The sequence below is a fragment of the Athene noctua genome, chromosome 24 (genome assembly GCF_965140245.1).
Source record: "Athene noctua chromosome 24, bAthNoc1.hap1.1, whole genome shotgun sequence".
In the NCBI taxonomy this organism is placed as follows: domain Eukaryota; kingdom Metazoa; phylum Chordata; class Aves; order Strigiformes; family Strigidae; genus Athene; species Athene noctua.
This window is the reverse complement of record NC_134060.1, coordinates 3178577-3200852: the sequence shown is the minus strand read 5'-3', so window position 1 is coordinate 3200852 and position 22276 is coordinate 3178577. Positions and strand designations below refer to the sequence as shown.

The 22276-nt window shown below is 58.5% G+C and overlaps 2 protein-coding genes across 3 annotated transcripts; both read left to right on the top strand.

Moving 5' to 3' along the window:
• The first annotated feature begins 3145 nt into the window (after positions 1 to 3145).
• On the top strand, positions 3146 to 7164 carry HPCAL4 (hippocalcin like 4). The gene is made up of 4 exons (XM_074925994.1): positions 3146 to 3254; positions 4941 to 5110; positions 5254 to 5469; positions 5733 to 7164. Exons 2-4 carry the CDS (start codon positions 4949 to 4951, stop codon positions 5928 to 5930), a joined length of 576 nt encoding a protein of 191 aa, XP_074782095.1. The 5' UTR covers positions 3146 to 3254; positions 4941 to 4948; the 3' UTR covers positions 5931 to 7164.
• Positions 7165 to 9292: 2128 nt separating this feature from the next.
• NT5C1A (5'-nucleotidase, cytosolic IA) lies at positions 9293 to 21032 on the top strand. 2 transcript variants are annotated; one of them, XM_074926272.1, is made up of 6 exons: positions 9293 to 9460; positions 15439 to 15606; positions 16455 to 16584; positions 16901 to 17023; positions 17449 to 17633; positions 17895 to 21032. In XM_074926272.1, exons 1-6 carry the CDS (start codon positions 9350 to 9352, stop codon positions 18258 to 18260), a joined length of 1083 nt encoding a protein of 360 aa, XP_074782373.1. In that variant the 5' UTR covers positions 9293 to 9349; the 3' UTR covers positions 18261 to 21032. The 2 variants fall into 2 exon arrangements, with proteins under 2 accessions (XP_074782373.1, XP_074782374.1); XM_074926273.1 differs by having other exon boundaries at positions 9340 to 9445.
• Positions 21033 to 22276: the final 1244 nt, after the last annotated feature.

The window sequence follows — 22276 nt, the reverse complement described above, 5'->3', positions numbered from 1 at the left end:
TATTCCTTTGCTCCTGCCCCAGCCCATGGACGGTACCGATTCCCCCCCGGTCCCCTCTCTGGGGAGGGGGACAGTCACCAAACCCACCCGCTGCCGCTGCCACGGGGCCAAACCAGATGCACGCATGGAGAGCCCCGTTTCATCCAGGCAGCACCATCCATCCCCCCTCGGCTCCCCCCCGGGACTGGGGCCAGGAGGGGTTTGGGTGCCACAGCTGGCACAGAGCTGTTCCCACAGGGGGAGGTGGGAAGCAGGTGGGGAACCCAAAATTGGAGCAGTTCTGCTTTTCTACCCTGCACCCCCTTTTTCCCAGACCAGTGCAGGGCATCACAGTAGGGAAATCAAGAGGGACCCCCAGTGTTGTGGTCACCCCAGATCCAGCTTGCCCAGTGGCACCCGGAGGTGTCCCCTGGGGACACGGTGTGGGGGGTGACAGCAGCTCTTCGCTCCTTTGCAAGGGCATTTGTGCACCGCAAAGCTCTGCAGGGGTGCCCACCCTACAGCACCCTGCTGCCGACCAGGGCACCTGGCACCCAGCCTCAGCCCTGGGGTGCAGCGGGCAGCGAAGGGACCTGTTCTGGGGGTGGTGGGTGACTGGGGAAAGGCTGAGGCTGCTGGCAAACACGGCTCAAAAGGAGGGAGCAGCAAAAGAAACGGGGAAGTGAGTGAGAAACCCCCGTTTTGCTCCAAAACTCTGCAAACCGCAGCTGAACCCCAAATGCTGCCCACAGCTGGGCTGGCACAGGGTTCCCCCTGGGATGTGCCACCCGTGACAGGGCTATGCCAGGGGAAAAGCCACCCACAGCCCCTCCCGTTGTCCCAGCACGTGCCCACGGGCCACCAACCCTCTGCTCAGGCCATGTGGCTGCTGCCCAGTGTGCCACTGGAAAATGGGGGGTTTTGTGGGGTTGGACTGGTCACGAATGCTGTGCACTGGCCCCAAGGGACAGGGGCCATCCGCGTCCCCAGCCCTGCCCAGCTGAACCCACCCGGGGTGACGGGTCCTGCTCAGGACCGTGTCATGGGGACACTGTGGGAGAGGAGCGTTGGGGGTCACTGAGGGGCTGGTTGAGCTGCCGATGCCCCGAGCACCGACTGTGTCACCGCTGGCGGCGCAGCGGGACGAGGGCTGTGACTCCTGCTCACCACGGCTCCCAACAGTCTGGGGGGGCTGCTCCGACTGCAGCAGCCCCAGGCAGTGGGGGGCTGTGGCTGCGGGGTCCCCCCCATTGGGCACAGCCCCCCAAGCTGCGCTGCTGCAGCCCGTAGCCGCTGGGGGAAGCTGCAGCCCTTTGCATTCGGCAGCGTCACTGGATAATGAGGATTTTAGGAAACGGGGAGACCCTGGCAGCTCCGCACCCTGGGCACCCCGGCGCAGGGAGCTGGGGTGATGCTGCTGCGGGAGTGGGGAGCAAAGGGCTGCCACGGAGCCAGGGCTGCCTGCAGAGGCGGTTGTGTGTCCCCCCCCCGGCAGCCTGGTGTCCCCTCTGCAATCCCTGGGCCAACACTCCAGTTGAGCTTGGGCTTAAGTTGGGGTTTGGGGTGCCCCGATCTGGGTGCTCCAGCCCGTGTGCTTGAGGTCCCCAGTGTGGCCAGCCCCACACAAGCCCGGGCATCTCCGCAGCACCAGGACTTGGGATGTCACAGCCCCAAAATATTGGGCACCCCAGTACCCCACAGCCACCCTTGTCCCCATTTCCAGGGCATCCCTGTCACAAACCACCCCCCCAGTGCTCCCCCATCTCTTCCAGCTGCCCCATCCCTTTTGTCACAGCCCGTCCCATGAGCTGAGCTGTGCCGGTCTCAGCCCTGGCAGCCGTGGTGCCTCAATTAAGCACTTAATTAATTTTTCAGTCCCCCTGCGCACCCTGAGCACGGGCGGTTTGCAGTGGCGCTAATTGATGTCTTCTCTACTTTGGCGAGTAAGAACCAGCAGCAGGTTGCCCAGCCAGCACTGGTGGGGGGGAAAGGGGACACACACATGACAACTTGTCCCCCCCACGCTCTTGGAGAGGGTCATGGAGAGGTTTTGGGGCCAGGCAGACCCGTGTGCCCAGCGCCCGGCGGAGCCTGCTGGAGTGACCTGAAAATCACGGGGCTCAATCACCCCACCCCGAGTGGGGGCCCAGCCCCGGAGCGGGGCCATGGCCACATCCATCCATGGCAGGGGGGTCCCAGCCCTCCTGCCCCCCGGGGGGGTGAGTGATGGGTCCCTGCAGCCCCCGCTGCACATACACAGCTGCGAATATTTGTGTCTTTTTGTAAAGCCTCCAGCTGGGGCAGCTTCATGCAGCGAGGGTGGGTGACCCCAAGAGCGGCGCTGGGCCGGGGGGTGCTGAGCCATGGGGAAGGGCAGAGCACCCCACAGCACCCACAACCCCCCAGGGACCAGCCCATGGCTGGATGGAAACTTCATCCAAGCTCAGTGGCCACCAGCTGCGGAGGGGCTGCTGGTCGGGGGGGACACACACTGGTGGCACTGGGATGGCCAAGGTCACTGGGAAGAGCCGCCACCGATCGCCATGGAAACGCTCCACGTTTGGTTCTGAGATCAGGGCGGTTTTCTCGGCCCCTTCCCGCTGCGCTTCAGCTGCGGCTCTGCCAAGCAAGGCCCGAGGTGTGTCCCGGGGCCCCCCCGGTGCAGGCAGCGGGGCCCTGCCCTGGGTGCCTGGCAGGGGGATGCAGGCAGCGTGGCCCCTGCCAGCCCTGAAAGCCCCCCAAGGGAAGCAGATTTTGGGGTGTTTTGGGATCAGCCACCACCAGGGACAGGAGCCAGAGGTGGGTGAGTGGGGCAGAGGGAGGAGGAGGAGGAGGAGGAAGCAGGGAAGCAGCAGCAGGGAGGGCGGGGGGGGTCTGCTCTAGACTGGGGACCAGGCAGGTACCTCTGGGCCGGCAGCATCCCCGGTGCTGAACCCAGCACCCCCCCCATCCCACTGCCGGCATCCCCCCCCATCCCGCTCCCAGCATCCCCTCCACCCCCCCTCAGCATCCCAGTGTCGTTTCCCATCCCAGTACCCCCCCAGTATCCCACCTCGACCCCCCCTGCTGCCCCTCCCGCTTGGTTGGCAGCGCTCCCAGCCAATGGGCGAACGTTGCCGCCGGGGGGGCGGGCGGCCCGCGGCTACAAGAGGGGCGGGAGCGGCGCGGGTGGAGCCGGCGGGCTGGACCGCGGCCCCTCCGGTACCGGCACCGGCTCCGTGTCCCGCCCGGCCCCCCCCCAACCCGAGCCGTCGCCTGCCCTCGCCGCACGACAGGTAAGGGCCGTCGGGGCCGGAGCCGCCCCCCTCCCGGGGCTGGGACCCGGTTTCCCCGGTGCGGAGCCGGTGCCCCGGAGCTTCCCCCCCTCTCCCCGGGGGTGTGCAAAGCAGCCCCCGTACCCACGGGTGCTGCTGCCCCCAGCCCGGCCGCCCCCCCCATCCCCTGGGGCCGGGCCCTGTGCCCCCTCCCCGCTCCCCAGGGTGCAGATCCGTCGCGGTGGCGCTGGAGGCTGGGTGCAGCCCCGGGGTGGGGGGGACACCCGTGGCAACCCCCCCGTCTGTCCCGTTTTGGGACCAACAGCCGGTGACCGATGATGATATCGGGGCTTTGAGCCAAGTGGTCCGTGGCAAGCGTGGGATGGCCCTTCTGGCTGCTGGCCCCAGCAGCCACATCCCTGTGGCCTGTGCGGGGGGAGTCGAGGTCTGTGGTCCAAAGGATGCTCTTCTTGAGTCCTGGCCTCCTCGAGGGCTTTGCTTGCAGGGTGAGGTGTGGGGCTGCTACCCAAGGTCCGTGTTGCCGTTCCCTCACGGGAAAAGCCGCCCCTTGTGCGGGTGAGAGGCTGCGCGGGCTGGTGGGAGATGCGGGAGGACACGAGCGTGACCCATGGTGGGGATGAATCGTTCCCTGCGGGTTTAGAGCCGGACTGTGGTTCCGGGAGGGCTTTATGCAGCTCCACAGCCGAGCTGGGGATTGTTGGGCAAGCGTCGTGCTTCGTGGGCGTCCGGATGTTTCCTCGGCTCTGGCTGCCGAGGGGTGGTGGGTTCAGCGCTGCCGCGGCAGACGGTGACAGATGCTGGTGGGATGATGGGGCAGGAAACAGCCTCTGCCTGCGGGATTAGCTGGGAGCGGGGCTGGCCGGGAGCACGAGGAGCCCCACATCGCTGCGGGGGGAGGCGTGTGCCCGTCCTAGGGTGCCCCCGTGTCCTGCAGCCCACACGGTCAGGAAATCAGATGCTCGGAAGGGAGATGGTGCTTGGTCAAGCTCCAGGTGAACTTCTACACAACTTTCTCTTTTGGAGAGAGAAGCTCCAGGAGCTCTCGGCAAGCCATCTGCTGCTCGGGCTGAGCGGCGCCGGTAGCCAAGGCTGCGTGGGAGCGGGCACGGCGTGTATCGGAGCAGCTCCGCGTCGTGCCCACGCAGCTGCAGCCTTGCCAGCGCTCCGGCGCACCGTGCCGCGGGCTGCCCCACGGCAGAGGGGTGCCTGGCCACGGACCCCCTCCTCACCCCTTGGAGCGGGTCGGGCATCGCTGCAGCCGTTGGATGCTGCAGGTCAGATGGTGCCAGTGAGGTTTTTTTTGCCTCGTCTATGCCTCATCCTTACAGAGAGCAGCTGGGCACTATGGCCTGGTAAAGGTCATGTGAGTTCTGGGTCTTCAGTTGCTTTTTGAGTGTTTTTCTGTGGTCCAAAGGGAGCCAGCCTAGGAGATGGCAGGGACTGAAGGTGGTGATGCTGGCTGCACTGGTGGGCTGCCCCAGGGCCAGCTCCTGCACATCTCCAGCTGAGCGTGGGCACCAAGCATGTCCCAGTGCCCCAGTCACTGTCCTGGCGTATGCTGGGTGGATCAGCTCCAGTGTGGGGAAGAGCGATGTGGGGTCTGGCAGCCATTGACGTGGAGCAGGGCCTGGGAGCACCAGCCGTCCCCATGCCTGGTGTGTAGGAGTCGTGTGTTTCCCCTCGCAGGGGCAGCCATGGGCAAGCACAGCAGCAAGCTGGCCCCGGAGATGCTGGATGACCTCGTGAGGAGCACGGAGTTCAGTGAGCAGGAGCTGAAGCAGTGGTACAAGGGCTTCCTCAAGGACTGTCCCACTGGCATCCTCAACCTGGAGGAGTTCCAGCAGCTCTACATCAAGGTGGGCTCCAGCTGGGGGTCCGAGTGCTGCCTGCGGGGCTGGAGCACCCTGCTCCTGCTGGGGCAAGGGTGCTGCTTCAGGTGCAGCCTCCACGCTGAGCTCCCCCTCCCTGTTTCGATCTCTCTCTTCTTTCCTCCCTGCAGTTCTTCCCCTACGGAGATGCCTCCAAGTTTGCCCAGCATGCTTTCCGCACCTTTGATAAGAACGGTGACGGGACCATCGACTTCAGGGAGTTCATCTGTGCCCTGTCTGTCACCTCCAGGGGCACCTTTGAGCAGAAACTCAACTGGGCCTTTGAGATGTACGACCTGGATGGGGACGGGAAGATCACGCGCTTGGAGATGCTGGAGATTATTGAGGTACCAGTGATAAAAATCAGCAGGGGTAACTTGCTTTTCCCAGCTATTGGGTCACTTTTGGCATCAAAGAATGAGTTTTCCTGCCTAGAGCCTTGTCTGATAGGTACCTGGGGTGCACCTGATTGTAGCTGTGCAGCAGCATAGCTTGTGCCAGCAGCTAACTGGTTCCCAGTAGAGCAGCACTCCTGTCCCCTGCCTTGTCCTGGGATCTTGCACTCATCCAACATTCCTGCTCTGGTACTTTGCTTCTCTTCTTTCTCCAGGCCATTTATAAGATGGTGGGGACTGTGATCATGATGAGGATGAACCAAGACGGGCTGACGCCCCAGCAGCGTGTTGACAAGATCTTCACAAAGATGGACAAGGACAAGGACGACCAGATCTCCCTGGAGGAGTTCAAGGAGGCAGCAAAGAGCGACCCCTCCATCGTCCTCCTCCTGCAGTGTGACATGCAGAAATAGAGCCCTGGGGGTTCATCTCTGGACTGGCTGCAGCCAACCTCTGCTCCCTGTGATGGTTTCCATCCCCATTTTCTGCTGAGTCCCCCCATGCCTGCTTGGCCCCAGCTGTGAGCCATGCTCCACCTTCCTGCCACCCACCCGCCTCCCGTCCCGGCTGTGCCCTGGGCAGCCCATGCTCCATGGGCTGTAGCTCTCCCTCGATGGGTAGAGCCTGCTCTGGGTGTTTTTGGCTTGAGGTCACCCCCAAATCAACCCCCTCCCATCCTGGAGCTGGACTCCCTGCAGCCAACAGTGAGTGTCCTGGCTCCCCAGGGCCAACGGTTCCCATGTGCCTGCTGCTTTCTCCCTGCTTTTCCCCCACTGCTCTGCCTGGTCCATTCCCTGATCCAAACTGAAAACAGCTCTTTCCCCTTTCTGCTGATCCCCTCCCTCATTCCTTGTGATGCCTCCAGGGAGGCTGAAACGTGCTAAGTCCTGGCCCTGGTCTTTCATTCACTGGCAATTCCCTGCAAAGCTGCCCAGAGGGGCCAGGGCTGGCCCCAGGGTGCTGAGGAGCTTGGGCAGGGTGCTGCACCCTCCCCGAGGGCTTGCTGCCTTGGCTCCCCCTGCCCAGCTTTAGCTTTTCCATCTCTGCTTTTGCTGCTGGGAGCAGCCAGGGTTGGTCAGGGGACTTTAGGGGAGAGCAGAAGTGTTCAGGGCCACCCCTGACTGTGGCCAGTGTCTGATTCCAGAAGCCACCTCCCACCCCATCACCAGTGTGAGCTGGCAGAGCAAGCGGGTGACCACAACTGGCCTGGCAGCATCTTGGAGGCTTTGTGGAGTTTCTGGCCATCCTGCATATTGAGGTGATACCTGGGGTCCCCAGTTGAAGGTAGAGGTTTCCCAGTATCTCTGGGGCAAGGTCGGCAGTGTGGGTTGTTGAAGGCAAGTTCTGGTGCCGCTCCTGGTGTGTGGGGACTGGCGGGTCCTGGACTGGGGCTGTGGAGAGGTGTGGATGGGTCCTGTACCTGCTGAGCCTCCTGGCAAGGCTCTGAGGCCACAAGAAACATGTTTATCTCCTTCCTCCCCCCATCCCAGCCTGCTGCCTCCATCCCTCCTGCCCCAGGACAGGAATATTGTCACAGATCAGTATTTAGTCTGCACGTCGTGGTGTTGATGACTGTAATATCCGTTAGAAGATGGTGATGTTGTTATCTATTTTTTTAATGGAAAAATAAACTGTCCCCCATGTGTGGTGTTCCCTCCTGAATGACTGACTTGGGGGGCAGCTGGCTGCGGCAGCTATGGGGAGACTGAGAGGACAACGCTGCACTCCTGAGCATCTTTTATGGGTCTCATCTGAGCTTGTGACACTCCGAGGGACGGAGAAGCCCTTGGGGACAGCACAGTGGGGCTCAGCCTGGGGAGCCTTGCAGATGGGTGGAAGTGTGACCCTTCAGCCACGCAGGCAGCTCTGGGGAAGGGAATGTTATCTCCTGGGGGGCAGGTAGGACCAGACATCCCTGGTCTGTGCTGGAAATAGGTTTAATTTGTCAACCAGGAGCTGGACCCTGGCTGCACCCTCCATTCAGGGCTGGGCACAGCCGGAGGACTGGTGGATTTGTCCTGGGTCCCATCCCACGCCATCAGGAACTGGGACCCGCTATCACTGTATCTTTGTCCTTCTTCTCAGCCTCCTCTTCTCCACCCCCATCTTCCCTGCACATATTTTCCTCTGGCCTTTCTTCTCCATCAGCAGCCTGCAGAGACGGTGGCTGTTGCTAAGGAGCTCTCACCAACTTTAAATACTCCTCTGTAGTTAATCAGGCAGGGCTGGCTCCTGGGCGGCAGCGCTGGCTCCCGGCTGCGAGCCCAACTGCTCCCCCCATCCCGCCTGGCTCCAGCGTGTGGGGAGGTGTGTGACTTGGCTTCCACCCTGCAAATCACCAACATCTCATCTGTCCTGCAGCAGCCAGCACCTGAGCACAGAGATGGGAGGATGCCAAAACCGTTAGAAGTGTGTGTGTATTTTTAGGAGTGCTGCTGAGGGGAGAACTCTGCACCTTGGGTTTGGCGGCCGTGCTCGCCTGGGCTCTCCAGGAGTGTGTGTGTGTGTCTGCAGCTCAGCGGTGCCTGGGGAAGGAGGGACGGGGCAGGTCGTCACCACTGTGTGGGAGCCTGGGGATGTGCCAGGGCTGAAAGGGCAGCAACTCAAGCTTGAGAGGGGACTCTGAGAATAGCCTCGGTGATCCTGGGGCCCTCAGAGCTCCTGCTCCCCTTGGGGCTACCTCAAAAGGAGCTTAGTTATTTCCCAGGAGGGACCAGCAAAGGCTCTGGGGAAAGGGAGTCTCTGAGGCTGAAATGATGATAAATTCCCAGCAGGGCATCCCAAAGGGTTTGGGATCCAGGCAGCTGGGCGAGCCCTGGAGCCAGCCCTGTTCACCAGCACCCAGCTTCCCCTGGCTCTGCACTCCTGGTTGAACCTCAGTGCAGGTGAGGTTGTGTTTGATGGGTCTCATGGGCAGGGACACGGGGACCCCCGAGGCCATGGTCCCTAGGGAGGATTGGTGGTCAGCTGCTGGCCCAGAGCCTTGGGTAAAACCCTTCTGCTGGCCTCAGCGCTGGGGCCCTGTGACCTCCTCCCGGGCGCTGCCCTGGGCCAGGTGAGACGGGGTGGGCTCCTCCATCACTTGGCCCCTCCTGGCTGAGCAGTTTTGGTCTCTGGGGTACACTCCCTGCACCCCGAGGGCCTCGGGGCAGGGTGGTGGGGGGGTGCGTGCTGGTCATGGTGTAGCTTTCAACCTGAGCTGAAAGCTGGGCTCTGTGCACAGCTCTGCGCCTGGACTCCATCCCACCAGCACTCGTGGGAGAACGTTTAAGTGAAGAGCCTTAATTATGAATATCCACACTCCTGCCGTTCTCTAGCCCACAGGTTCCCCTGGCAGGGAGCAGAGTGGGAGCGTGCCTGTGACCCACATCCTTCCCCTCCAGCTCGCGGTGCTGCCCACCCTTGTGCCCTTCCCTCTGCCCGCTGCCCTGGCATCGGGGGGGCAAACCCCACTGACCCCCGAGAGCGACCTGGTGTCTCCCGCGGGTGCTCTGTCACCTCCTTCTCTCTCGGGTCCTCCCGAGACTCTCTGCTGGTGGCACTTTTCTCCCCCAGCCCCTTCCCTTCGCCGCCCGGGGCTGACTCTGCCCGGGGGGGGCTGCGGAGCGCTCCCCCCGGTATTGGGGGGGGGGGCGGCGATGGAGGGGAGCCGGCGGCGGGGCGGGCTCGGTCCCGAAGAGGTTAAACCGTGTCCCGGTGGGCTGAAACCCCGGAGCTTCATGGGATGCCTTATAAAGCGCGCTCCGCCGGCCCGGCGCGGCTCCGGGCGCTCCCGGTACGTGCAGAGTCGCCGCCGCGCACGGACCAGCCGGTGCCCCGGAGCCGCCGCGCTATGGAGCCTCCGGGCACGGCCGGGGCGCCGGGGCGGCCCTGGGAGGAGGCGAAAGCTTTCTACGACAACCTCGCCCCCAAGAAGAAACCCAAATCGGTGAGAGCTCCCGAGGTACCGAGCCGGGCAGCCGCTCCCCACCCCGGGGCGGGGGGAGCCAGCCCCTCTGGGTGCCCCCGGGTGTTCTGTCTCCCCTGGGTGCCCCATCTCTTCCAGGTTCTCTGGAGTCCTCCTGGGTGCCTTATCTTCTCTGGGTTCCCCTGTGGAACCCTCTGGGTGCCCCATCTCCTCCTGGGTGTCTCTGGGTTTATTTTGACACCCTGTCTCTGCCCAGGTCCTTGGGGAAGCTCTGGGTGTCTCTGGGTGCCCCCGCTCCTCCATGGCATCCCTGGGTTGCCCTTGGTTGCCTGGGGTCTCTCTGGACCCCCCCCCCCAGTCGCTGTGGGTTCCTGCAGGTGCCCGGGGTGTTCCCGGGTCCCCCCCCGAGGCTGAGGTGTCCTTGCAGAGCGGCTCCGTGCCCCATGAGCTGCCTGTCCCCTGCGCCAAGGCGGGAGGCCCTGCCAGGGACAGGAGGGGTGGCAGTGGCAGAACAGGGGGACAACCCGGGGGCCCAATCCCTGCCGTGGGGCAGCGGGGTGTCACGGGGGGGTAGTCGCCCCCGCCAGGCCCGCCTGCTCCGGGAGATTAGAGGGGAAGCCTGCGTTATCTAACCGAGGCTGAGCCTGCCGGGTTTAAACATGGGAGTGCCTGGAAGCGTGGCCAGATCTCGGAATAGCTGCGGCAGCGCGGGGCTGGCAGCCGGGCAGGGCTAGCAGCCTGCGAGCCCACCCAGCCACCGCCACCCTCGGGGCTGCGGTGCCCCTGCAGCGCGGGGCTGAGGCAGAGGTGCCGCCCGCGGCGAGGTCGGGAGCCCGGGGGCAGCCGGCACCTTTCGCGGCGAAGCTCTGCGTGTGACCTCTGCGGCGAGGGGAGACGGCCAAGCCCCGCGCTGCGGAGCCCGGCTTGGAGCAGCCCCTTGGCTTTCCCCGCTGGGGGCCTGGCTGCAGCCCCCGGGCTTGTACCTGCTGCCAACTGGCAGCGCTGCTGCCTGCATCCTTCCCGCAGGAGAGGGACAGCCAGGCTTGGTGGCGGGATGTGGCTGGTTATCTTTCATGCCATGCTCTCATCCTCCTGCGGATGTCAGCCCAGGCTCCTCCTCTTCCTCTCCCTGCAGAGAGCTCGGTGACCAGCACGCCCCTCTCTGCTGTAGGCCTGGGGAAACTGAGGCACGGGGCAGTGATGTGGGTCGCTTGCCCAGCAAGCCAGTGGCAGAGCCAAGATCCAGGCACTCGGGCCCTGAAGTGAGGCTGTGCCATCCACCCCTGCGGGGCTGGGGACGATGCCTGTGGTGCCTGCCCAGCCCCGTGCCCCTCAGCCGGGGCAAGCTGGGGGCCCCGTGCCCGCAGCCAGGCAGCTCGGCTGCCTTCGCACACAGCTGGGCTGCCGGGCCCTGCCAGGCAGCTGTCACGCCCCGTGATAGATGGCTGCAAAGCGCTTTTCTGTATTATAAATAATGTGTTTGGAAAACTCAAAAATATCTCAGCCATTGCCCTGAACTTTAATCTGATCCCGAGCAGGGGGCTCGCGGCCGCCCAGGGCTCCCTCACGCATGAGGGAAATGGAGTTTTGCTGCCGTCTGTCTGCGCCCTTGCAGGTGCTGGCCCTGTCCGGCTTCTCGGCCAAACGTCTCTGCCTGCCGGGGCAGGTACCAGTGGGGGAGCAGACACGAGCTGTGGGGGCTGCTCCCTCCTGGAAATGAGCCGTAAGATGGCAAGAGGCAGCGTGATTTTGGGGGGGAATTTTTGGGTAGCCTGTTGCTGGCTGGGAAAGGGGTTAACAGGGCATCCCCGCAGCCCACAGGGCTCCCCGCTTTGCAGGGGTCTCCGCTCTTCCCACGCCCCGGCTCCCATGTCTGCTCCGGCCTCGCTGCTGCCAGCTGGGGAGGTCAGCGATGAGACTTGTCACCCTTCAGCAATGCAGAAAATGTCCCCCAGCCTCTCCAGTGACGCCGCGCGGAGAGGAGAGGCTGGGTCGGTGGGAGCTGGCCTCCCGTGAGCTCTGCTCCCCTGGGTGCCCCCCTCGTCCCCTGCTCTGCCAGTCCCTGCGCCCCTGGGGACCCACCCAGCTCACCAGGGTGCCTCATTTTTGGGGTGCTTTAGCTGGGGTGGGGACCATGCTCGACCCTGGAGCCAGCCCTTCCTCTTCCCTTTCCGTGCCTAAATCTCACACCAAAATTCAGTTCCAAATTTTTCATTTGGCCACAAGGATTTGGTCTTCTGCAGCATCCAGGGAAGTGCCCAGAGTTCCTCCAAATTTTTAGGATGGATGTGGCTCAAGCAAATTCAGCCCTCGGCAATGCAAAAGGATCAAGGGGTGCAGAATGGGGTCCCCACTGCGGCTCCTGCCTCAGCACCAGCCAGTGGTGGCCTCCAGGGGTGGCAACAAAGCCACTGGTGTGGGGTGCCACTGTGGGCACCTGTGGCTCTCGTGGGTGGAGGGCACAGCCCCGCGGCACATCCCAGGAGCGTGTGGGATTTCCAAATGTCTGCCCCTAATCCTTGGGGGGCTGCTTAGGATTTACATCCGATTAGGAGGGCGATTTAAAGGCCTGCCAGCTGTTGGGTCTGCAGAGGAAAATGTGCCATTTCCAGTCATTACCGGAATAGGTCTTTACCCCAAAACTGGGGTGTTTGGATCTGGGATGGGTTTTGCACTTTATGAAGCCAGAGCCTGCTGGAAAGGTCACTTATGCTTCTGAGATGGGGTTTGAACCTCGTGGACCACCTGGAGCTGGCTGATGTTCTTCTTCAGAGGGATGGGCTGCAGGATGTGTCCCTGCTCATCCCTCCTGCCTGGGTGAGCCCGGAGATGGACCTGGGGTTGGGATGGGACCTTCCCCCACGCTGCCCTGCTCACACTTTTGTTAAACACATTGTTCATCTCTTGCTTGAAGTTCAGGATGGTTCAGGATGGGGTCGGGTCTGAACTTCCCATGGGAAGGGAAGAAGAGAGAGGAGCTCATCATAAATCCCCAGGCAACAAATTGGGTTGGATTCAGCTGAGCAGAGCCCCACAGCCGCTTCCTGGGCTTATGTTGGATGAGGAGTTTTAATCAACCTTGGCTGACCTTGGCTGATGCTCTGAGGGTAAAACAGGGTCTGTCGTTCGGAGTGCCCAGACCCTCTGGGACAGAGGCAGCCAGAGCAGGAGGCTGTGTGGGGATGGGGTGCTGTGCAGGCTCCACAGCAGCTCGTGGGACTAAACATGTCCCAACGAGGACTGGGAGCAGGACCTCTCCCATGCACGTAGTTCCTGTTAAAAATAAAGGGTGTGTTTCCCCCAAAACTGTGACATTTCAAGGCGAAGTGGGGCTTGTTGCTTTGTTCGCAGCGCTCCGATGGAGGATTTGAGGTGCTGGGGTTCCTGAGGTGCTGTGACTTTTTAAAGCCCATTTTTGAATGTAGTAATGATCATCTGCAGTACTAGTAGGGATGGAGAGGCATACAAACAACCTTGAGGAGGGAACGCTCCCAAATGAAATCTCCACTTCAAAGAAATGTCAAAATGTGGCTCCTTCCTCGCAGAACAGAATTGCCTTCTTTTACAAATGTCAGCGTTTCCCAGAAAACAGCAGGGCTGTTCCAGCCCAGCCGGAGCTGGGAGCTGCCTTAGCGCCCGGGTGAGACTTTCCTGCAGAAAGTGCTCCAAAGGTGCAAATCTTCCTTGGCAGGAGCAAACAGGATCCAGCAGGTCCCGTTCCCGGAGGCCGGGCTTCCCTCCCGCAGGCAGCCGGGGCTCCAGCAGCCCACGCCGGGGCAGAGTTAGGCCCCGAGTTTATGGTTATTTTTATTGCTGTGTTTATTGCCTCTTAAATTAACCTCCCGGAGGCTGGTGCCTTTAAATGGCAGGGAAGGGACCTTGAGCAGCCTGTTGCTGTTGCGCAAGGTACCTGTGCTCTGGGCACCCTCCGGGTGCAAGGTGTGTGCCGTGGGGAGATAGAGATGCAAATTCAGGCTGGACACCGGGCTAGGCTCGGCTTATGGCCCCGCACACACATCTCACCCCCTTGAACGTGGCTTTGTGCGGTGCGTGCTGCTGACCTACTTTCTGGGCTGGGGATCCTCTGGTGGATCTGGCTGTGGAGGATGCTCTGCCCTGCAGTCTGGGGGGGACCAGAAGCGGGGAGCAAACACCCGGCAGCTCTCCTACACACCCGGATAAATAACCCAGCGCCGCGGGGACTCGGGAGCAGCACGGAGCGGTGGCAGGACTCCTTGCTGAAGGCTAATGGCCGGATGTCCCAAGACCTTTAATAGTTATTAATATTTTCAGTTAATAAATGGCCCATGACACCAGAGTTATTAATTAATGAGTTGGAGTGCCAAGACTTGGCCCATGACAAGTTAATAGCTAACACCCACTGGGTAGCTAAACGTAAGATGGGGACCTGGCTGTGGTTGACGAGTGGGAGCGATGCTGGTGTCGCTGCTCAGCTTCTGCGTGGACCTGGGTGATCCTGCGTGTCCTGGGGGTTGTTCACCTGCTTTCTCAAAAGAGCAGCTTCCAAATGGGACCTTATATCTCTGCAAATGCCATGGGAAAGGGATCCCTCTGGCCACAGTGATGTTCTCAGCCTGAGCTAATCTGTGTCTAGTCCTAATTGCCCACTGTCTAATCTGCGTGCTGGGGATTTTGGGTACTGATGCAGCAGCCTTGGAGAGGTGTCTGGGACCCACTGCGCTGCAGGGCTGGCCCTGGGCGCTGCTTACAGGGGGGGTGCAGTTCTGGGAATGGTATGGGGGCTGCCACTGACTCATTCCTGGGTGCGTCTCCGTGCTGGGCAGGATCAGCGGGGCCGGGATGGGGGCAGAGCGAGTCCCAGGGCAGGCCCAGCCCTGCGGGGAGCCAGGATTCCCGGTGCCGATGGGGTACCTTGTCCTTGCCAGGCTGCTGTTTCTGTAAAGCTCAGCCCTAGGCAGGGTGGGACCTTGAACTTTGGAGCACCTGGGTGTGAGGAGCAGTTGGCAAAGGCGCCCGCCTGCCCCTGGGCAAACGGCATTGCCGGAGGATTACTCACGGAGCAACGTGCTACACGAGGATCCTGGAAATCACAGAGGAGCTGAGGTGTTTCTGAAGCGCTGAGTGGATTTCACAGGCTCCCTGAGGAGATGAATCCCTGAGCGCAGCCAGAGAGTGCGTGGGCTGGGATTGCTCCCAGGGAGCATCCCCCGCGTGAGCCCCCAGGCCCCGTCCTGCTCCCCAGGCTGAGCCTGCTGGGGACGGGGCTGCCTGTGCCACTGTCCCTCCTTGGGATTTGCTGTTCCAAGAGCGAGGATTTCTTGTTGGCCATCACTAATGAATTTGCTTTCATCCACGAGGATTAACACCCTTCTGCCCTCCAAGGGAAGAGGGCAGGCGGGTGGGGGTCAAGATGAGATTGACTTTCCTGGTGTCCCCTTTCTCGCTGCCAAGTCCCACTGGAGGCCTCTTGTTGACTTCAGTGGATTTTGGATCAAGCTCTTGAACATTAATAATAATGACTCATAAATCATTGCTTGCGCCACCTGTTTGTCATGTTTCCGCCCACAATAACTATATCAAGTGTTTTTATAAGCTGAGCTGGCACGAGTTGTTTGTCACATCTGGACAGCATCGTGGGAGCGTGAATCTGGCCGAGCCGCAGCGTGTGGTTTTTCCTGGCTGGGAGGGGGAAAGCCACACAAATTCCTTTTGCATGGGGTTGAGTGGTACTCCTCGGATAGCACGTTGGGTCTGGATGGGTCCTGGGGGCCTGTTTGCAGTGGGAGTGCTTGGGCATGGCACGAGCAGTGGAAAAAGGCTCTTGGGTATCCTGAATGTGTGGGGACGGTGCACCAGGGCTTCATCTGTTGAAGCATTGGAAGATGAGGATTGCAGCTGCCCCATTATCCTTCAAATCGCTATAGAGGTGTCATCCACCCCGTGGCCTTTCATGTTGAAAGTTAACAGATGCCTTCTCGGGCAGCGGGGCTGGGTGCAGGGGCTGCCTCCTCATTCTCCCTCTTTCCCTGCAGCCAAAGCCCGAGAACGCCATCACCATCGCGGTGTCGTCGCGAGCACTTTTCCGCATGGAGGAGGAGCAGAAGATTTACAACGAGCAAGGGGTGGAGGCCTACGTGAAATACCAGCTGGACCATGAGAACGAGCCCTTCCTCCCTGGGGCTGCCTTCCCCTTCGTCAAGGTGAGCATCCACCCGCCTACGGGGAATCAGCACCGTGGTCCTGACCCAAAAGTTCTGGGGAGAGGGGAGTGCTATGGGGTGCTTGCGTGGGGAAGGGGTTGGAAATGAGCAGCGTGGCAGAAGGGATGTAGCCACAGAGCAAACAGAGGTCAAATAAACCTCCTGGCAAGTGACGTGCTTCTTCCGGGACTGAGGAAACGCTGAATTTTCCAAATTGGCAACTGAGCCCAAGAATTGAAGAGATCATCTCTTTGGACCGTATTTAAAGTTTCCCTTTAGGGAATTCTCTCTTTTTTTTTTTTTTTTTTTTTTTTAATTACAATTTATTTATTCTTTTAAATTGGCTGTATTTAGCCTTGCTACAGAGTCGGCCAATTTCTCATTTTGACATGTTGAACTGAGACATTTCAAACTTTAAAAATATTTTCCAATTTCTGCCCCAGATTCACTGGATTTAGTGCAGTTCTGCATGCTGGCCCTCACTGAAAGCAATCTCTTGCCCATTCCCAATGAATAAACTAATCCACTTGGTGGAGAGACTTGTTCTGTTTCTGATTGCTTGAAAAACACTTGTCTGTAACTTTTGAGCTAATTTATTCTCATCTCCTGATGAAAATTTGAAACCTTTTATGTTTGAAAATAGAAGAGTCTTTTTTCCCGCAAATCACTCTTTTTTTTTTTTCCCCTAGTTAAAGCTGCTTGCTGATGTCAGCTTGGCTCAGGGTGTAGCTGGGGTTGGGCCAGATCCCTTGTTTTGGTGAACAGAAGTGTTTTGCTGAGTGAGAAGGGGGTCAGGGCCATGCGTGGGGTGCGCTGACACCCACCCCCCTGGCCCTGGGGTGCTGCAGGCGCTGGAAGCGGTGAACATGCAGCTGCGTGAGCTCTACCCCGACAGCGAGGAGCTCTTCGACATTGTCCTCATGACCAACAACCATGCCCAGGTTGGGGTTCGCTTGATCAACAGCATCAACCACTACGGTAAGCTGAGAGCAAACCATCCTTTGCGCGGTGCCGATGGCTTTTGGGCAGAGTGTTACTGCTTGGCAGCAGGATAAGGAGACACTTTCTCCTGTCTCTTCCTCCAAGCCACACACTGAACCCACTTCTCCCGAATTTCCTGGGCTTTGTGTGGAAGTTGGCTGGTGGTGAGGATGCTTTGGCTGCTGGCCATGCTGTTGAGCGCCAGTAACAAAATCAGCTCCTGTCCTGCTGACTCTTGGGAGGCCTCAGGGGAGCAGCATCAAGGCTTGTTTGGGGGGCAGTCAGGCTCACCCCAGGGTCCATCTGCCCTCAGATCTGTTCATCGAGAGGTTCTGCATGACGGGAGGGAACAGCCCCATCTGTTACCTCAAGGCCTATCACACCAACCTCTACCTCTCCTCCGATGCTGAGAAAGTGAGTGGGGCCATTGAAGAGGGTGAGTCTGGGGTCCAGTGTGGAGGGGGGCAGTGGGGGGAGCCTGGAGCCCTCAGGGGGTTGGTGCCAGGAGTGGTAGCTCCAGTGTCTGTCTAGGATCTGCCTTGTCCCACATCCCATCCCGGGTGCTCCAAAGAGCCTCTGGTTTCCATTGAAATAAGGCTTTCCTCGAGCTCCACAGCTCTTGCAAGGCAAAGGCACTGTTTTTCCCCGTTAATTCTTGTATGCAAAGGGAGGTTTGTCATCTGGGGATTTGTTTTTGCTGTAAAAGGTCCTGGGGCCAAGCTGCAGGCGCTACTGGGTGCGTGCATTTCCTTGCAGCGTTTACTTCCAGCCCATCGTGTTTTGCTTTGCTCCTCAACAGATAAGCCACGAGGCCAGGTCCTTGGGTAACTGCCACCTCTTGCCTCACACTTTACTCCACAGGGATCGCCGCAGCCACCATCTTCAGCCCCAGCAAAGACCTGGAGGTGTCGGAGAACCAGCTGCGGGTGGCGTTTGATGGTGACGCCGTGCTCTTCTCTGATGAGTCGGAGCAGATCGTGAAGGCTCACGGCTTGGACATGTTCTTTGAGCATGAAAAGGCTCACGAGAACAAGCCTCTGGCACAGGTAGTGCTGGGGTGCAGCCAGAAAAAGCTTCTGGGAGAGAGACAGCCCGCAGGGATGCTCTCACCTCTGGGAACAAGTCAGGGGTCAGCATGTGGAGTGTGAGGTGGGGTGGGCCAGCAGCCTGGTACGACTGGCCCCTCGCTGTCATTTCTGGGGGACACAGGGACAAGGGGTTAGCCAGCCTGTCTGGCTCTGCTGGGACTGGGTGCCCAGAGGAAGGGATAGCGTGAAAACCTGCAAAATTTTTTCTTGCTTTGGCAGGGACCCCTGAAGGGCTTCCTGGAGGCCCTGGGGAAGCTGCAGAAGAAGTTCTATTCCAAGGGGCTGAGGATGGAGTGTCCCATTCGCACCTACCTGGTCACTGCCAGGAGCGCGGCCAGCTCGGGAGCCCGAGCCCTAAAGACTCTGCGCAGCTGGGGCCTGGAGACGGATGAGGCTTTGTTCCTGGCCGGGGCTCCCAAGGGGCCGCTGCTGAAGAAGATCCGTCCTCACATCTTCTTCGATGACCAGATGTTCCACGTGGAGGGAGCCAAGGAGATGGGCACCGTCGCTGCCCACGTCCCCTACGGCATCGCCCAGAAGCACAAGCGGCCAGCGCAGGAGAAACAAACCCCGAACAGCAAGTAGCAGAGCTGGCTGGTCCCACGGCCCCCGGCACAGACTTCACCCTGTGCGCCACGCTCTGACCTGCGTTGCGGTCTGCAAGGCAGAGAGCACTTGCCCTGGCAAGTGCAAGGTTTTTCCCCAGCGGGAGCCGTGTTGGGGGCATAGATGGAGGGGGGGGCTTGACGAAAGGCTTCGTTTTGCCTCTGTGTTTGTTGCAGTGTCGTGGCGTTGTCCCCGTTCCTCGTGGGGCCGGAGGCTGCCCCGCGTTAGGCAGCCCCACGAGCCTTTTCCCCTGTTCCTCCTGCTCTGCACTTGCTTCAGGCAAAATTCCTCGAGGATGGATCTTGCCTTTTGTGGACTGTTTGTGCCAGGCAGGTTTAACCTATTGGTGTTTCTTTAAAATCCTGGGTAATTCCCAAAGCCTTTGATTTACGAAGCAAATGTTCAGGCTGAACTGTTGAACTGGAAAGTTGGGAGCACACAAGAACCCTTCTTGCAGCTTTAAAACAAAATATTTCTTTTAACTAAAATTAAACTGTAATATTGTTCCTTCACAGACCCAGCCCCTGCTCTCCAACCAGAAAATCTTTCATGTCTTTCATCAAGATTTTGCCAGCTGAACAGCTTTCCTAAAAAATTTCCACTAAAATTTTGAAAAATAGAAACAAACGGTAATATATGTTAAAAAAAAGAATAATCCTCTTTCCTGCTTGGAGCTTTGGGCTAGTGTATTGTTGGCCCAGGTTTTAAAATTTGGGTTTCACAGTTGCGTAAGTTAGCACTTAAAAATAATAATAATGTCAGTGAGGCATCCAAAGCCCAGCTCTTGTGTGTGTGAACCATCCAGGGTCTGCAGACACATGTCTAGGGCTTGAATTAAGTTAAAAGCAGGCCTTAATATATTAGGGACATCATTTGAAGTCCATTTAGGTAAATCTGCAGAGAATTTTAGCCTGGGGGTTTTAATTAAAGGAATTTTTTTTTTTTTTCCCTCTTTCTAGGCTGAGCCCATATGAGTTGATAATCTTTTTCTCCTCAGCTTCTTAAAACCTCTGGTGTTTCCTAAAATAGACACCTCTGCTAGTGATGCTGTGAGAGAACCAAATCTCCGATTAAAAAAACAGGAAGAGAAATCAATTGGAGAGCTGCTCCAAAGTCGGTGTGAAAATCACACTGACATTTCTGCACAAAGCCCTGTCCCAAAGGACACAGAACTAAAATACAAAGATTATTTCTTGTGTTGGTTTTTTTTTTTTTTTTTTTTTTTTGCTTTTGGATTTTTTTTGTTTGTTTGTTGCTTTTTTTTTATTAGGCAGTACACCCCACGGTTGGGCACAAAGGATGCCCAGTGTTATCAGACAGTTTTCTACAGACCACCAACACCATGGGCTGAAGTTTTCTGAGGTATGTGTCTGCCTCTGGCTTAACTTTGCCGGGAGGTTTCAGCTAAACCAGCTCAGCCCTTCCCGACAGTGAGGCTAGAGCTGGAGTTATCGCACTTTTGACGAATATATAAACAAGCTAGTGATGCCTTCGGTGGCTCGGGAGACTGTTTTCTCATTGCACTAAATCCTGCTCTAGCAGTGAAAAGCAAATTGCACTTTTTTTTTCCCCCCCTGAAGTTTCATTTTGACAGACTGTTATTTGTCACATCTGAGTGACGAGCACCTTAGAGGAAGGTCTAAAATCCAAACAAACAAAAAGTCTTGAAAGAAATGAGTATCTCAGTAACACATTTTCAATACAGGCTTATAATAAGGTCTCATGTTTTTAATGTGAACCCCAGATACTGGGTTCTGAACTGTATCTCCGAGACCTGTTTGGCAGCTGGGAGGGGGAGAACAGCCTGGCCTCCCAATTAAACATTTCCAAGGTGTTTCCTGAGGATCCCATTGTAGAAACCCAGCCAAGCCCAGCTCGCAAATGGGCTGCACTGGGGCCTCCTGCCAGCCTGGGGGGTGATGTTGCAAGAGGAATAGGGTTGTCAGCAAGCCCTGAGGAACCCCCCCCCCCAGCCGGGGCAGGGTGCTGATGGCATCCCATACAGGTGCTTGCACTGGTGCTGGGGGGGATGCGCACTTTGGATCAGGGGGCTGTGCAGGAGGAGAAGCCCTGCCTGGAAGTGCTGTTAGCTGCAGGGAAGCAATGTGTTGTGGTTTTGGGGCAGGGCCCTGGATCTCAGCAGCTTTCACTGCTGCCTTTCCAGGCCCTGAGATGCACAGGGAGCTGGGTGCAAGCTGGGGCGCCGGGACACAGTGCAGGCAGGAGTTTTAGTGACTCTGCTCAGGGTCCTCCTGCTGCCAGGGGCTCACTGCGAGACGTGGGGCTCAGGAAACAGGCCCCGAGTGAGGTAGATCTCCCTTTGCACCTCCTGAGTCCTTTCCGTGTGGGGAGGATTTTCCATTCCTACAACAGCTGCCCCCCTTTGGTTTTGTGGCCCCACATGGCCTCTTACTCTTTTTTTTTTTTTTTCCTTCTCCATCACTACAACTGGCAGATGTGGATTTGCTGCTTGTGTACTTTCCTCCTGTGCCCATCTGTGACACCCCCTCGGGCTGGGGGAGCAGTGTGGTCCCCAGGACCAGCTGCATGGACTGGGCACATCTCCCACCCTGATGGGCCAGTGCGGTTGTGCCTCTTGTGCTGCGCTGGCCAACGACTGGACTTTCCCTGCTGTGTGTTGTTGCTGTGGGTTTCGCTTCATTGTCCTCCAGCGGTTTTTTCTTGTGAATGGACTGCCATGTTAATGAAAACCCTCTGGGTGTTTTTCTGTAATAAATTGTGTTGGTCCCAGCCGGGCTCTCTTTTGCCGTTCTCACAATGGGGATTTTGGCTCCCTGGTGCAGCCAGCAAGAGAGTCTGGGTTCCCTGGTGAAGGGGTGGCGGTGACGAAAAGGAAAAGGGCCTTTTGGGATTTGTGGGAATTCAGAAAATGTAATAAAAGCAGCTACCTGGGAACTGGAGACCTCTGGGAGAGGTGGGATTCCGGAGTTGAGAGATGTGCTGTGATACAGCTACCTCCCTCTGCCTCGTGAACAGGCTTTTATTGTAACCTGGGATCGTGATGAAGTCCTGGATAAAAATACAATTTGGCAGAAGATTTTTGTCAACTTGATCTTCTCCCAGCCAACAGGTGGGAGGCAGCAAAAGCTTTTTAGAGGAGATTTATTGCTGCTGAAGTACCGGGTTTATCCGAATAGCGACACTGCAGTTCTGGTGTTAGCTCCTCCCTGCAAATAAGGAGAACACATGCGTTAAGGGGAAGCAACAAATTCTCCATCCCTCACCAAATATAGCCAAGGAATGTCCATATGCCCTAGGGCAGCATCTCTGCTATGGGTGTTCGTTTTAAGGGACGGGTGGCCCTCAGCAGAGAGTGTTCTTGTGCAGCCTTGCTTGCTGGAATGCTTTCCCCCTCACCCATCCCCGATCCTGCATGTTCTTCCACCAAATGCCTGGAGGAAAAATCAAATTCCAGCACTGATAAGGCTCATGTGAAAGTCCAGGTGGGCCCACCCAGCCTTGAGAGCTCAGGATGTTCATGCTGAAGCCAAGAGCTGCCTCTGATGTTCATCAAGGCAAAGACTGCCCCAAGCCCTTGACTCACTCCTGGGGACCAGCGTTGGCACTGGGGCCAAGGACCCAACAGGTCATGGAGAGATACGGTCCAAGGCCATGGTGGGAGGGAACAGGGAGATTTATGCAGTTGTGTCTGTGATGTCTTGTCATTGGTTTGCTGCAAGCCTGAGTTTTTTGTTTCTGTTGCCTGTTTTCTGAGCTTTTTCCTTCATCAGGCATCGAAGGACTTTGCAATGAGTGTGCTTTGAAATAAAGAACATGGAGGAGGAGAAAGCGGAGGCAGAGCTGATGGAGAATTATGCTGCCACTCAGCTATTGTCAGCGCAGATGTTCACAAGGTAATCATGGCCTTTGAAGAGCAAGAACTGCTTTTCATGACGAATCCAGGATTTAACCCCAAGAACTTGTGGGGCTTCCTGGTGAGGGTGTGACACCCCCGGTGACCAGCTGCATGACAG

Excerpts from the sequence above, each read along its gene's own strand:
- HPCAL4 (XM_074925994.1), top strand. The coding sequence starts at position 4,949 with ATGGGCAAGCACAGCAGCAAGCTGGCCCCGGAGATGCTGGATGACCTC. Across the intron at positions 5,111-5,253 it reads TCCAGCAGCTCTACATCAAG|TTCTTCCCCTACGGAGATGC; the intron begins GTGGGCTCCAGC and ends TCCTCCCTGCAG. Across the intron at positions 5,470-5,732 it reads AGATGCTGGAGATTATTGAG|GCCATTTATAAGATGGTGGG; the intron begins GTACCAGTGATA and ends TTCTTTCTCCAG.
- NT5C1A (XM_074926272.1), top strand. The coding sequence starts at position 9,350 with ATGGAGCCTCCGGGCACGGCCGGGGCGCCGGGGCGGCCCTGGGAGGAG. Across the intron at positions 16,585-16,900 it reads CAACAGCATCAACCACTACG|ATCTGTTCATCGAGAGGTTC; the intron begins GTAAGCTGAGAG and ends ATCTGCCCTCAG. Across the intron at positions 17,634-17,894 it reads AGAACAAGCCTCTGGCACAG|GGACCCCTGAAGGGCTTCCT; the intron begins GTAGTGCTGGGG and ends TTGCTTTGGCAG.